We start from the raw sequence: 12,564 nt of genomic DNA on the forward strand, positions 1-12,564 counted from the left end.
GCCACGTCTTGCGTATTTATAAATCTGAAAAATAAGTAGTTGTTGGTCAATTAGGCTGGTGCGGCCCGTTCAGGTAGGAGTGCATGTATAGGCTGGCGCGGTAGGTAGGAGTGCATGTACAGGCTGGTGCGGCCCGTTTAGCCCACCTAACTGACGGGTAGGGCCTCGTCTCAGAATTGAAGTTACTTCAAAGCTTAAAATTAGCTGCCAAAATCTAATATTCAATGCCATGAGCTGAAACAGTTCAGAATGATGCAAGATTTGATCAGCTCAACTTCGAAAACAAAGGCTTTCTAGTTCTAGTTGCTTAGGAATATCAAACAAAAGTTCGAATGCTTGCTTACAAGAAACTAATATCCAAAACAGCAAATGCAACATTCGACTAAACTAAAAAAAACAGATGTTTTGCTTTTGTCAAGTTCTTTCAGAGAGATACGGTCACACTAGAACATGAAAGCACATTTGCTCGGATACAAAAGACGAATTAGTGAACGATGATGATTACTGGTCAAAGAAGCTTCATAGTCCTTTAAGAGGATCTGCTGCTTTGCCTGACCTAGCATCTGTCCAAGCTTTGGCTATTGTCTTCTTGGTTTCTTCATCTCCATCCTCATACATGTTCTGTAGTTTTATTCACATCAAACCATAAAAAAAAAAATCATAAGCAACTAGTAAGAAGATGCACAAACATATATCTCAGACAACCACACGAATGAAATAGATCCTTACTTTCATCAAACCCATAATTCCAGCCATTGGGTCTTTCTCTTTCTCCAAACTCGGTTTAATCTGAACCAAACAAAAAAATAGCCAAATTTAGTTTCCACCAGACAAAAGCTCCACCACTATACTAAGACAATAGCTTAGTTCTCGAGTATTCGGATTATTACCTTATCTTCTTTGTAGTGTATATCAAGCCAGTTACCTCGGAAAGACTTGAACATTGTGATAACTATCCTCTTAGGCTTAACAAGCACTTTGCATTTCTCAGGCACAATCTCCTTATTCAACTTCGGGATCGCACATCGGTAATTCTTCCCTTGTACATCATGGATTTTGATATCCAAAGACATTGGCTTGAACTCAGCTTGAATATTGTCCTGATCAACACCTTCCAAAGAGATGTACACCTGTTTTAAAAAAACACCTCATTAACATAACCAAAACCTTCACTTGTGGAACTAATTTGAGTCTACTCTAGATTAAGGAAAATAATACTGATTAGTTAATACCTTGACTTTTTCATTGTCTTGATCCCAGCTGAATGTTCCAAGAGTTACATAGCTCACTGCTGGAGAAACCGGCTTAACCGAAGAAGAAACCGGGGCAGGAACTGTCACTGGCACCTCTGGCTTTGCATTTGAAGTGATTGCAGCAGAGTCTCTCAGCTACAAAAAAGAACGATTCAATCTAATCAGAAACCAAAGTAGAGATTTTTATTTTCATAAAACTCAATACAAGAGATAAGTTTAACTCCAAAGTCATATCCTTTCTCCTTGTTAATTATTCAGACACACATACATGATACATGTCACAAATACAAAGAATGAAACAGTTCTTCTCTAAACTCTCAAAACTAAATCCCAAGTTCTGTTTCTATACAAGAGCAACTACTTATAACAAAACGATTTATGACGAGAAAAGGGGTGAAAAAAAAGTGGAATAGGTACCTTCTCCAAATTGGAAATCTCGGAGTTGATGAGATTGAGAACACGAGGTCTCTTGGCTATGTTCTGGAGTTGTCTGAGTTCTTCCAAATCAAGCCCTAACTCTTCCGCCATGGATATGAAATCTCAGTTAGAGCAGCCTAGCCTTGTTACAGAGGGGGATACGAAACGTAGAGAGTCTGAGTCTGCACAGAGAAAAGCTGCAAATTTGTGTTAATATTACAGAGAGACACGAAGCCAAGGAAATGAGAGAGTCTTGTGGAGGATACTGGAATGTACTAGAAGAAGCCTATTAGTTTTCAAGGTTATTGGGCTTTGTAATTTCATACCGAGTCAAGCCCATTGATTAAAATTTCACCTGAAAAAAAGGTTTACAAAAAAAACAAAGTTTGAATATTATTTACTTTAACAATTAATGCAATTAAAGAAAGTATGATAAGGCCCATCAACGAAGTAAAACATTCGAATGTTTTCAACTTTTCATTTTGTACCCAATAAATATACGAATATAGGTCCCATTCTAAGTGATAAAATAGATTTTGTTCGATTCTTATTTGTTACTATTTTTGACCACTCATTGACAATTTCACATGTATTTAAGGGTAATTAGTTAGTGTATTATGCGTTATAAAAATTTAGAAAAGAAAAATAGTAAACTACACCATATATAGCTGAATACATGACTACATCCACACATCACTTTAAAAATGTATAGTTAACTATACGAAAAAAATATATTGCATGACCATATGTATCAACTATATAATGGCATGTGCTCAACATCACGATCATTTTATTCTGGTATACTGTTTGTCAGAGTCTGGCATTGACTAGGTTTGATTGGTGTTGACCAACAATTTTTTTTAGTTATTAGAAACAAAAATAATAAAATTGTTTTGTTGAACCATTTATGGTTAAAAAAACATATCTATATCCAATATAAAGATATATTATATATGTTTAATGAATTCAATCTTATAATAGTTATTTTTTTTAAGTTCAAAACTTAAATAAAACTGAAAAATCATTAACAGCTTTTTAAGATATTGAAACTTAAACTAAAACCGGAAAATTCATGTTATAATAAATAAAATAAGGAAACTGCATATTATACATTGTTAAACAAAAAACAACAAATTTTTCTTAATTTCTTTAAATTCAAAATAATATTTATAGTATCAAAATGATTATATGAACTCGTTAGAATCAAACCCAAATTATATCAAAATCATTAGAATTACTGAAATAAAAGTCATTTACTCATACACTAGAATATATCCCGTGCTATAAAACACATATTAACATTTTTCCAAAAATTATAATATAATGATAAAAATTATTGTTATATTGTTATAAAAAGTTATTTTGTTTGAGACATTATTTATTTAATATTGCAATTCTTTGGTAAATTTACATATATCTTTCTGAATACTAACTATTTTAGAATATTATAATATATTAATTTGTTTGAAATATATTACAGTTATATATTGTTTGGTTGTTGTATTTGCATCATTATTTTGTAAAATATTTTAAAGTACTTATAATATTGTAATTGTAAGAAAATAAAATTTATTAATTTATCAACTACATAAATTTAGTTTTACCAACCCACCGATGTGAAACATTAAAACACATATTTTCCTTCATAGACTGAATAATATATTTTCGTTTTTAAAAATTCAAATCACAACATATTCAGAAAAAATTATAAGATTAGATTCATATTTGAACATTCAATTAATATAGTAGGATATATGGTAAAATAAAAGTTTTAATATCTGAAAAATTTATTAATGATTTTAAATTTATTTATTGTTAAGTTTTACAATTGAAAAAACTATTATAAGATTGATTGCTTAACAAATATAAAATATATCTTTGTAATGAATATATATATATATATATTGTAAATTATTAAATGGCCATACATTATTCTATAAAACAGTTTTATTTTTTTGTTCTAATACTGTAATAAAATAACTTTAAAAAAAAAACAAATTGGTGGTCAACATAGGTCAACGCCGGTCAAACCTGGTTAACGCCGAATTCTGATAAACGATGTACCGGAATAAAATGATCGTGATGTTGAGCACATGTCATCAAATAGTTGGTATATATGACCATGCAATACATTTACTTAGAGTAGTTAGCAATACATTTTTAAAATTTGGATGTGTGGTCATGTATTGAGCTAAACTTCGTATCGCTGAGTATTTTTTTCCTATTAATCTGGAAGACATTTTGAGTATTCCTACCTATATTTAAACATTTTATTTTTCTCCAACTAAGATCATCTTATCTTTAATTATTGTTCCCTCTTCATAACAACATCATATCATAATATGATTCAAAGATATTGTTTGGTGGTGAATAATGATATGTTGATTTGATGTCGTTATAGTTAATAGGGATGGAGTTGGAGAAGACACAAACACAATAATTGTACATTCAAATGTCCAATTGTGTCAAACTTTTATCCCCTTTGAATACATTGGTGTGTATACAGTAAAATTAGTGGAAGGAAAAATAATTGAATTAATTACGAGATCGGTACTTCTTTATATGGGTATTGTAGAAATATGACTTTCTTCCCGTACTCATATATTTAGATATTTTTAATATATTAAAAAGACAAAATTGTCCTTGAAACAATTGATTGTTTCTTCTTGTCGCAACTTTTTTATTTTGTTCTTTAGATTCGTTGGCATAAAAACGACGATGATGCTCTGATCTTCTCCTTCCAACAACACAAACACAATCCCTTCAATTGAATTAGCCCTATATGAATGCCAACGACGATTTATACGAGATTAGGTGGTGGTGATGATGAGATCTAATGAACCAAATGGTGGTGAAGATGATGAGATCTGGCGGTGGTGATGAAATCCGGTGCACGATGGTGGTGAAGATGATGAGATCTGGTAGTGATGAGAAGACGAGACGAAGAAGATGACACTGCAAATGAGATATGTGGTGATTGACGACGACGGTTTGCCTAGTGACGACGATGGTGAGTGTAACGCCCCGACCGCCACCTCTTAGTGGGCCCTATGTCCAATTCCAGTCTATGGGCACACTTTCCTTAATGGACCTCACGTCCTCTCACTAGGCTCGTGAGCCCATCTATATCCGACGGTTGGTTTGCTACGTCCGAGAGGTTTTAAAGACTTGTTACCGTCCCTACAAATCACCACATGATCTTTCCCTGTGTTTTGTCCTCACTCGCACAGTTCCGACAATCATTTCCCGGAAGGTCATCCATCCTGAGACTACTCCAGCTCAAGCAAGTTTAACTTTGGAGTTCTCTCAGGACCTTTGACCAAAAAGATAAGTGCACTTTGGTGACATAGGTGGCCAAACCAACTCTTTTAAACCTCTCCGCAAGTCTCTGAAACCTGGGTGTCACAACTCACACCTCCTAACAGATCGCAACGTCCTTGGTGCACACCAAGAACGTCACCCCCGATGGTGTGAGCCCACTCGACTCCACACTCGTTTGGGTTCGGCTCCGATACCACTTGTAACACCCCGACCGTCACCTCTTAGTGGGTCCCATATCCAATCCCAGTCCATGGGCCCATGTTCTTTAATGGACCTCACATCTTCTCACTAGACCTGTGAGCCTATCTATATCCAATGGTCGGTTTGCTACATCTGGGAGGTTTTAAAGATTTGTTACCATCCTTACAAATCACCACATGATCTTTCCTTGTGTTTTGTCCTCACTCGTACAGTTCTGACAATCACTTCCCGGAAGGTCACCCATCCTGAGACTACTCCAGCTCAAGCACGCTTAACTGTGGAGTTCTCTTAGGACCCTTGACCGAGAAGATAATTGCACCTTGGTGACATAGGTGGCCAAATCAATTATTTTAAACCTCTCCGCAAATCTCTGAAACCGGGGTGTCACACTGAGCTTCGCATAATGGTCACATGTTTGCCGTTAAACGCTTCATTCGCCTTACGTGGAATGATTACCGATAGTTTTTGCTGTGATTTTTCAAGATTTGTTAATTCTAAACCTGTAATTTTCAAGTTTGATTTAGATTTGAAAACTAATTGGAAGTTTTTATCAGATTAGTGTTTATAATTGGAGCTTTTGGGTTCACAAGACATAATTTCCTTAGGGTTTAGTTTTATTCGTTCAAAACACAAATGATTGAATTCAGATTCAATCATTGAGTTCATCGGACATCTGAAATGGTGGTGGCGGAGAGATTTTGTGTTTTGGTTGGAAGAAGAACGAGAAAAGTTATCTGGTCTCAAGGTTTGAATCGACAATACATAATGATAAAAATACCTAAATCCATAAGCATGGACAGAAGTTTCTTATTTCAAAGTTTTGAGCCAAAAAATGTCTTATTTGACAATAACCCCAAAATAATTAAAAGAGGGAAAAGAGAAAAACTAAAGTTAAGACTTGAGAGTGAGCTCTCTACTATCCTTCCCCTTCGCATAATGAGTTCTATGAATATATTTTTGAATTGGATGTTACGAAATGCACATACCTGGCGTGATATCTTAAGTTCACAATATAAGTATGAATAACTATTAGGGAAGAAAGATGTGTATTTTGCGGACCAAGTAATATGGACCGTAAAGTCCATTAATGAAGTGAAGCCCAACCCGAAGAATATTCTAGATCTTGATATTACTTATTGTACAAGCTATTTCCTTGTGTGTTTAGGAAATTTTACATTATAGTATTAACAAGATGTCAAAGCTAATCACCATATATATGTATGTCTTAATCTTATGAAACACAGCACAATAAACTATTCTATTTCTATAATAATTGACATGGTATCAGAGCAGTCGATCTAGTGGATCAAAACTAAAAGCTTACGCATTATAAATCTGGTGTGATCTTTTCGTGATCATGTAGAAACTCATCAACGAAGAAGATGCTGACTATGACGATGATATTGATCGTTAGTGTTCTTAGGTTTTTATTATCATTATTATTAATTTATGTTTCTCTCTTAAGTTAAGTTAGGAGTTTGGTGTTTATTTTAATTATTATTGGAGGTTAGTGGTACGTGTCTGCGTTTTTCAAAGGTTTAAGTATTTGGTTTTCTATATTTGATTATGGTTTTATTTCATTAGTGCAAGAGTTATTAAGTGGGGGATTCTTACGGGTGGTATGTTTAAGGTTTTGTGGCTTTCACAGGAATTATTCATGATTTTAAAATATCTCAATATTTTAGTTTGGTAATAGTTTTACCATTGTCGGAAAATTTGGTTATAGTTTAATGATTAGGAGAATTTTGTTGGAACGCTAATGTTTAGGTTATTATTAGTCTGATTTGTGGACTGTCCAAAATAAGGACAATTGTTTGTGGATTTGCAGGATTTACGCCCACGGGATGTTGTTATTCCCTTTTATCAAAACCGAAGACGAGTTGAAGTTCCACCCCTCTTCTCAAAATCGAATATTATATCCTGAGAATTATGTTGACATGATTTGTATATCCTCGACAAGTGTCCACGACATAGGTGTTCCACTTTGTGGTTGCATAGTTTGCGTTTCACGTCTCACCTTTGTCGTACGGGGGAGTATTAGGGAAGCAAAATGTGTATCTTGCGGACCAAGTAATATGGACTGTAAAGTCCATTAATGAAGTGAAGTCCAACCCGAATAATATTCTAGATCTTGATATTACTTATTGTACAAGCTATTTCCTTGTATGTTTAGAAAAATTTACATTATAGTATTAGCAAGATGTCAAAGCTAATCACTATATACATGTATGCCTTAATCTTATGAAACACGGCACAATAAACTATTTTATTTCTATAATATTTGACAAGAACAATTGAGAAACAGATTCTCTTGTAAGTTGTTACATTATATGATCTTGTATTACTAACTTCATGGATTTTAATGATTTGCGTATGCCTTTTAGACAAAATAAATTGAACTCTCTCATTTTCATATGATGGGTGTGGTCTAAATAAATATTGATGGGGTGGGTTTGTTGATGTAAACTAAATTTTCATTCGTAGAAAAAGAGTCGCATGAGTTAACTTGATGCCAGGTAGAATGAATGGTTCTAATATTAGCCATTAAAACCTAGTAGTATATATGTAACAACTCATTGGATTGTCAACCAACAAAAACACCACTCAATGTTTCCATTTAATATTAAACTTCAAATCAAATAGCAATACAAAAAAGTCCACATCCAAATGATGGCGTTATTTAAGTGTAACAAAAATAAGAAAACGTTATTTATCTGAAATTGTAATAAAACTGATTCGAATACTCCTAGATTCTAATGAGTTAACATCATTCAAAATGTAATCGCGTAAGTATTACTTTAGATATGAACAATATAATCATTCAAGAGTAAAACTCGATATAGCTGGTAACATTTTTAAGTTAAACCGTGATGAATTTATACAAAACCAGAAAGGATTAGGAAAAGCGATGACGATAGTCATTATTTTAATAAACATGTTGGTTATAAAAATAAGTAACAAATGAGTACTCCAGATGAAAAAAAGCAGAAAATAGAAAATTCATAAAAAGAGAGAAAGCTCCTTTGAAAAGGGACGGCCAAATGACTATTGTCAAAATGCTGACGACTTAAAACATGGTCGTGGAATAAAGTTGGGACCGTCCATATCTACTTATATGCTTCCTAGTAAAATAATATGAGAGTAGTTTACTTTTGATTATTTTTTACTTCCTCCTTTTCTGCCGTTAGAAAAAGGGAGCATTACTCTTTTTAGTCTTTTACCATCCAAACAAAAAATAAAAACTATTATTGATTAGATCAATTGGTGAATGAATGAATATCCCACACACAGGTATAGTGTACACAGTACACTGTACACATATTCATACATGTGTCATGTCTGCATGTATGAGTAGTGTCATGTGAGTGCACGTACGTACATATACCATATATGTATAATGCATGCATGTGTGTATGTAAGAGCAGACAACATAGGTTTCGAATGTTGACGGTGATCGAGATGAAAAAGGAAGGTATCGTATGTCTAAGGTTTATGGATTCCACGTCCAAAAGATTAAAGAGCCTTCACCTTCGGTGTAAACCAATCAAGAAATTGTATATAAAAAGATCTGATATCATTATATAATATGTACTTAAAAGTAATGTTTAAACCAAAAAGAAAATAAAAAAAGTAATGTTTGGAGTGTTGAAAAATGATAAATGTTTCCTGTTTAGTAATAATGATTCTATTTTCTACCTCACGTAACCGTAGTAACTAGTATATAATATAAAATCAACCATTATATATATATGAAATGTTGCAATGAATGTGGATTTTAGATGCCTAATGACATTGTTTCCCTTCGGCTCCAGGCTCCAGAAACACGATTGTTTTCCTCTGGCTCCAGAAAATTAGTTTTTAGGTTTAGAAAACCTTTAAAATCACTCCTAAATTATTAAAAAAAAAAAAAACAAGAAACACGATCGTCACTTATAAATCATGAATCATTATTGTAGACCTAGAGTTAGATAAAATTTTGATTAATATAGCTTCTAACCAACCAGCTTCTGTAGTTTGATTAATATGTTGTTTTTAAATTGTATCTTCTTTTTTTTTTTTAATTAATTGTATCTTCTTGAAAATTATTAAAATTGATTGTCGTATATAGAAGTCTTTATGTCTATGGACAGACCCAACTATTAAACATTTTTATGTTAGATGATGAAAACTAATTAACACATTACTAATTTACTAATAAGACAAATACAAATACATAACTATAATATGAATCGTCAGTTTTTTCTTTATACATTGGATTCGCTTCGCAGTACTGCATCATCCCCTCCTCAAGTTAATTAATTAATTACTCGGAACAAATTTTCTGATTTTTTTTTCCTTCAAAGAATCATCTAAGAACACTTTTGAGAATAGTTTAATTATTCTCGTTGAAAAAATGAACCGCATTAGTGGACTCTCTCTCTATTTACACATAAAAGCTCTTTCAATTTGTTTTTGCTTCTAGTACCGTCGTCTAATTAGCATTTGAATGGCCAACGAATAAATGCATGTCCAATATATCAACTGTTGCGTTCCCTTCTTTATAGCCTGTTTATAAAATAAAATACTAACAAATATAAGTAATAATTAAGACCACAAATTTCAATTAGTTTATGTTAAAAAAATCAGATGGTGAGGATAATCATAAATATCATGACTAGTAGTGAGTACTAATCATGTTGCTCCAAAAAAAAAATCTAACTTTATCGTTATTAATTAAGAAATATGTTTGATAGAGGAATATGTTCTAGAAAAGCGCCTAACTTTTCAAGTATTAAACGTCACAATTAGAAGAAAAAAACGTCACAGTATTCTTCAGTCAGAATTTGTTTTTAAAAAAATGTTTCTCAATCAAAGCTTTTTTTTCTAAGGGATTTAATGTGATATTTATAAGACAGAAATAAAAGAAATAGAGTAGGTAAAGTCAAATGTTGAAACATACCGTGGAGGCAGAGGAAGTGAGGGAAATAATAGAAGTTGAAGAAGTAGATGTTGATGATGATGTTGATGACGAAGATGATAGTAAACCTACATTGTAAGTCATGGTCTCATCAGGCTGATAGAGTCCATAGTTTCTCTCAGAGGTTGGTCCTGGTTTGAGGTCTTCATTGAAGAGAGCAAAAAGATAAACATCAAAACTCATGTTTTGTCTCAATGGCGTTCCTTCACCCTGAAGTTGTCTCCTCAGAAGATTCTTGTTATAAACCGCTGCGTTGGCCACGGTGGCTCCAACCTCATCTCCATCACCTTTAGACGGCCACCCTGTCTCCGAGACCCCAACTTCAATATCCTTAAAGCCAAGCCTAGCCATGGCGAAGATCACAGCATCTACTTGAGCGTAGAGCATGTTGTCGTAGTGGTACTTGGTGAAGGGGTCAACCATTCCAGGGTTAGGGTTGAAGAGGACGTAGTCTAATGGGATCTTAGTTGGGGAATCCTTGTAAGCGAAGTAAGGGTAAGCATTGATCCAAAAGGGGGATTTCGTGTTACGCAAGAAAGTTAGGAGCTGCGTCATTACTCCGGCTACTTCCGGCTTAAAACATCCGGCGGAGGGAGGGTATGATTCTTGAAGGACTGATAGTGAATTTGGAGTCGATACTTGAATGTACTTGTCTAGCCCTGTTTGGACCAAAGCACTATGAATGCTCATCATTGCAGGCACAAGATATCTGCAAAAAATAGCAATAACAAGATTGAATACTTTGTTTTTTTTTAATCTAGTGGATCACGAAACAAAACACGATCTAAATCGATCTCAACAAGATGATAACCACTAGACTACCATGATTTGGTTAATAAGGTAGATTCTTAATGTGCCAAGATTTGATAAGGATAACATAGGAATGAGAGGATGTATGTAACAAACCCTATGAGGCTTGAGTCATCGTCAGTGTATAGTTCATTGCCGACGGCAATACCACCGATCTTGGTGGCCGGAAAGTAGGGTTTTATACGGGTAGTTATCCACTGGAGAGCTTGTTGAGGGTCGACTAAGCTGGAAAGCATTTCATTTTCGACGGTGACGAAGAGCTCGATGTTGGAATTGGCGAATGAGGTTAAGACTCGAGGATTTGTGTCGTAGATTCTTGTCTTATTGATATGGAGTGAGTTCAAGAGTTGTAGAACTTTGTCCGGTGGAGGAAGATTGTCGCCGACTTGACCGTAGTTTATGCCAAGAGAGGAGACCCTTTGAAACAACAATCCACATTCTGTGAAAAAATGTAATAGAAATTAAATAAATGTCATGAAAAATTGAATTTGAAATAATGGTTTCTTTTGTTAGGCAGAAATAAGCAATTATTAGGAAAGATACCTAAGAAAGTTAAGGAAAATAGAAGAAGAACAATAGAGTTGGTCATGGTCATGGCAATTCTTCTAAACATTTTAGAACTGGAGGAGGAGAGAGGGAGATAAAGACTGAAGGAGAAAGTGCTTGTAAGAGAATCAATGCAATGAAATGTGGGGATAGATATAGAGATGAAGGTTTGAGAGATATGGGGACAAGTAGGAGAAGAATAATTATTAATTTATAATTTAGAGATAATAATACTTTACTCTGCCTGCCTCTTTCATTTTGTGAGACATAGGGTCTTCTAAAGTAAAAGGTATAGTAATTCATTTTAATAATAAGTAATGTATTATTTTCATTTTACTCGTTATTTTAGTAATGGGATGGGAGTAGGTTTGGCAATAGGTTTATCTTATGGAAGTCTATTGTAAAAAGGAGATACTGTTTGTCGAAAACATTCTTTGTGAGGCAACATGGGTTTCATAAAACATTTTGGACCCAAGCCAAAAAAAAAATGACATCTTAGATTGTCTCTTTCCAACACATTGCCAACTATGTCAGTCCAAAAATAAAAATAAAATTGAAAAAGTGGCCTAAAGAAGACACTTTCTTCAGAGAAAGGCAAAGGTGGGAAAGATTGAATTGCCCACTATAATGGGTTTTTAATCTTAACAATATGTCTTTGGCTTTGGGCAATAGAAACTGGAGGATCCCAAATTTGGGAGTTGGGTGAGCGAAATAATGGAAAATAAAAGAGTAGAAATCACACCTTCATTATGATAAGAAGGACAGTGCTCTTATCTTCAGTTTAAATATATATATATATATATATATATATATATATATATATATATATATATATATATATATATATATATATATTTGTTGCATCTTGTGAAATAAAAGTTCCTTTCGCACATTTTTGTTCTATATTGTTAGAATTATATTTCACATAAAAATTAGAGTATGACCTTTATTAAATGTGATAATATGTCTAGTATAGGCTGAATTTCGATTTTAACTTACACATATATAAAACTAATTGACATTCAGTTCAGAATGTATAGTCACCTACCTACAAAAGTA

General features: G+C 33.5%; 2 protein-coding genes across 2 annotated transcripts; both read right to left on the bottom strand.

The window, feature by feature from the left end:
* Window positions 1-275: 275 nt before the first annotated feature.
* On the bottom strand, window positions 276-1,945 carry LOC147928195 (uncharacterized). The gene is made up of 5 exons (XM_087484370.1): window positions 1,671-1,945; window positions 1,233-1,388; window positions 891-1,130; window positions 730-789; window positions 276-621 (listed from the first exon to the last, which is right to left on the bottom strand). The coding sequence occupies exons 1-5, from the start codon at window positions 1,779-1,781 to the stop codon at window positions 520-522; spliced, it is 669 nt and encodes a 222-aa protein (XP_087340496.1). The 5' UTR covers window positions 1,782-1,945; the 3' UTR covers window positions 276-519.
* A 7,386-nt stretch (window positions 1,946-9,331) lies between these two features.
* Window positions 9,332-11,789, bottom strand: LOC104741597 (glucan endo-1,3-beta-glucosidase 11-like). Its single transcript, XM_010462482.2, has 4 exons — window positions 11,503-11,789; window positions 11,056-11,398; window positions 10,132-10,858; window positions 9,332-9,737 (listed from the first exon to the last, which is right to left on the bottom strand). Exons 1-4 carry the CDS (start codon window positions 11,570-11,572, stop codon window positions 9,651-9,653), a joined length of 1,227 nt encoding a protein of 408 aa, XP_010460784.1. The 5' UTR covers window positions 11,573-11,789; the 3' UTR covers window positions 9,332-9,650.
* Between the last annotated feature and the right edge of the window lie 775 nt (window positions 11,790-12,564).

The sequence above is a fragment of the Camelina sativa genome, chromosome 14, assembly GCF_030686135.1.
Source record: "Camelina sativa cultivar CO46 ecotype springtype chromosome 14, ASM3068613v1".
Classification (NCBI taxonomy): Eukaryota; Viridiplantae; Streptophyta; class Magnoliopsida; order Brassicales; family Brassicaceae; genus Camelina; species Camelina sativa.

Bases quoted from the DNA above. Each gene is read 5' to 3' on its own strand.
- LOC104741597 (XM_010462482.2), bottom strand. From the start codon at position 11,572: ATGTTTAGAAGAATTGCCATGACCATGACCAACTCTATTGTTCTTCTT. The intron at 11,399-11,502 runs GTATCTTTCCTA...ATTTTTTCACAG, and splicing joins ATTTTCCTTAACTTTCTTAG to AATGTGGATTGTTGTTTCAA. The intron at 9,738-10,131 runs GTATGTTTCAAC...TTTTATAAACAG, and splicing joins TCACTTCCTCTGCCTCCACG to GCTATAAAGAAGGGAACGCA.
- LOC147928195 (XM_087484370.1), bottom strand. From the start codon at position 1,781: ATGGCGGAAGAGTTAGGGCTTGATTTGGAAGAACTCAGACAACTCCAG. The intron at 1,389-1,670 runs GTACCTATTCCA...TCTTTTTTGTAG, and splicing joins AGATTTCCAATTTGGAGAAG to CTGAGAGACTCTGCTGCAAT. The intron at 1,131-1,232 runs GTATTAACTAAT...TTTTTAAAACAG, and splicing joins AAGACAATGAAAAAGTCAAG to GTGTACATCTCTTTGGAAGG.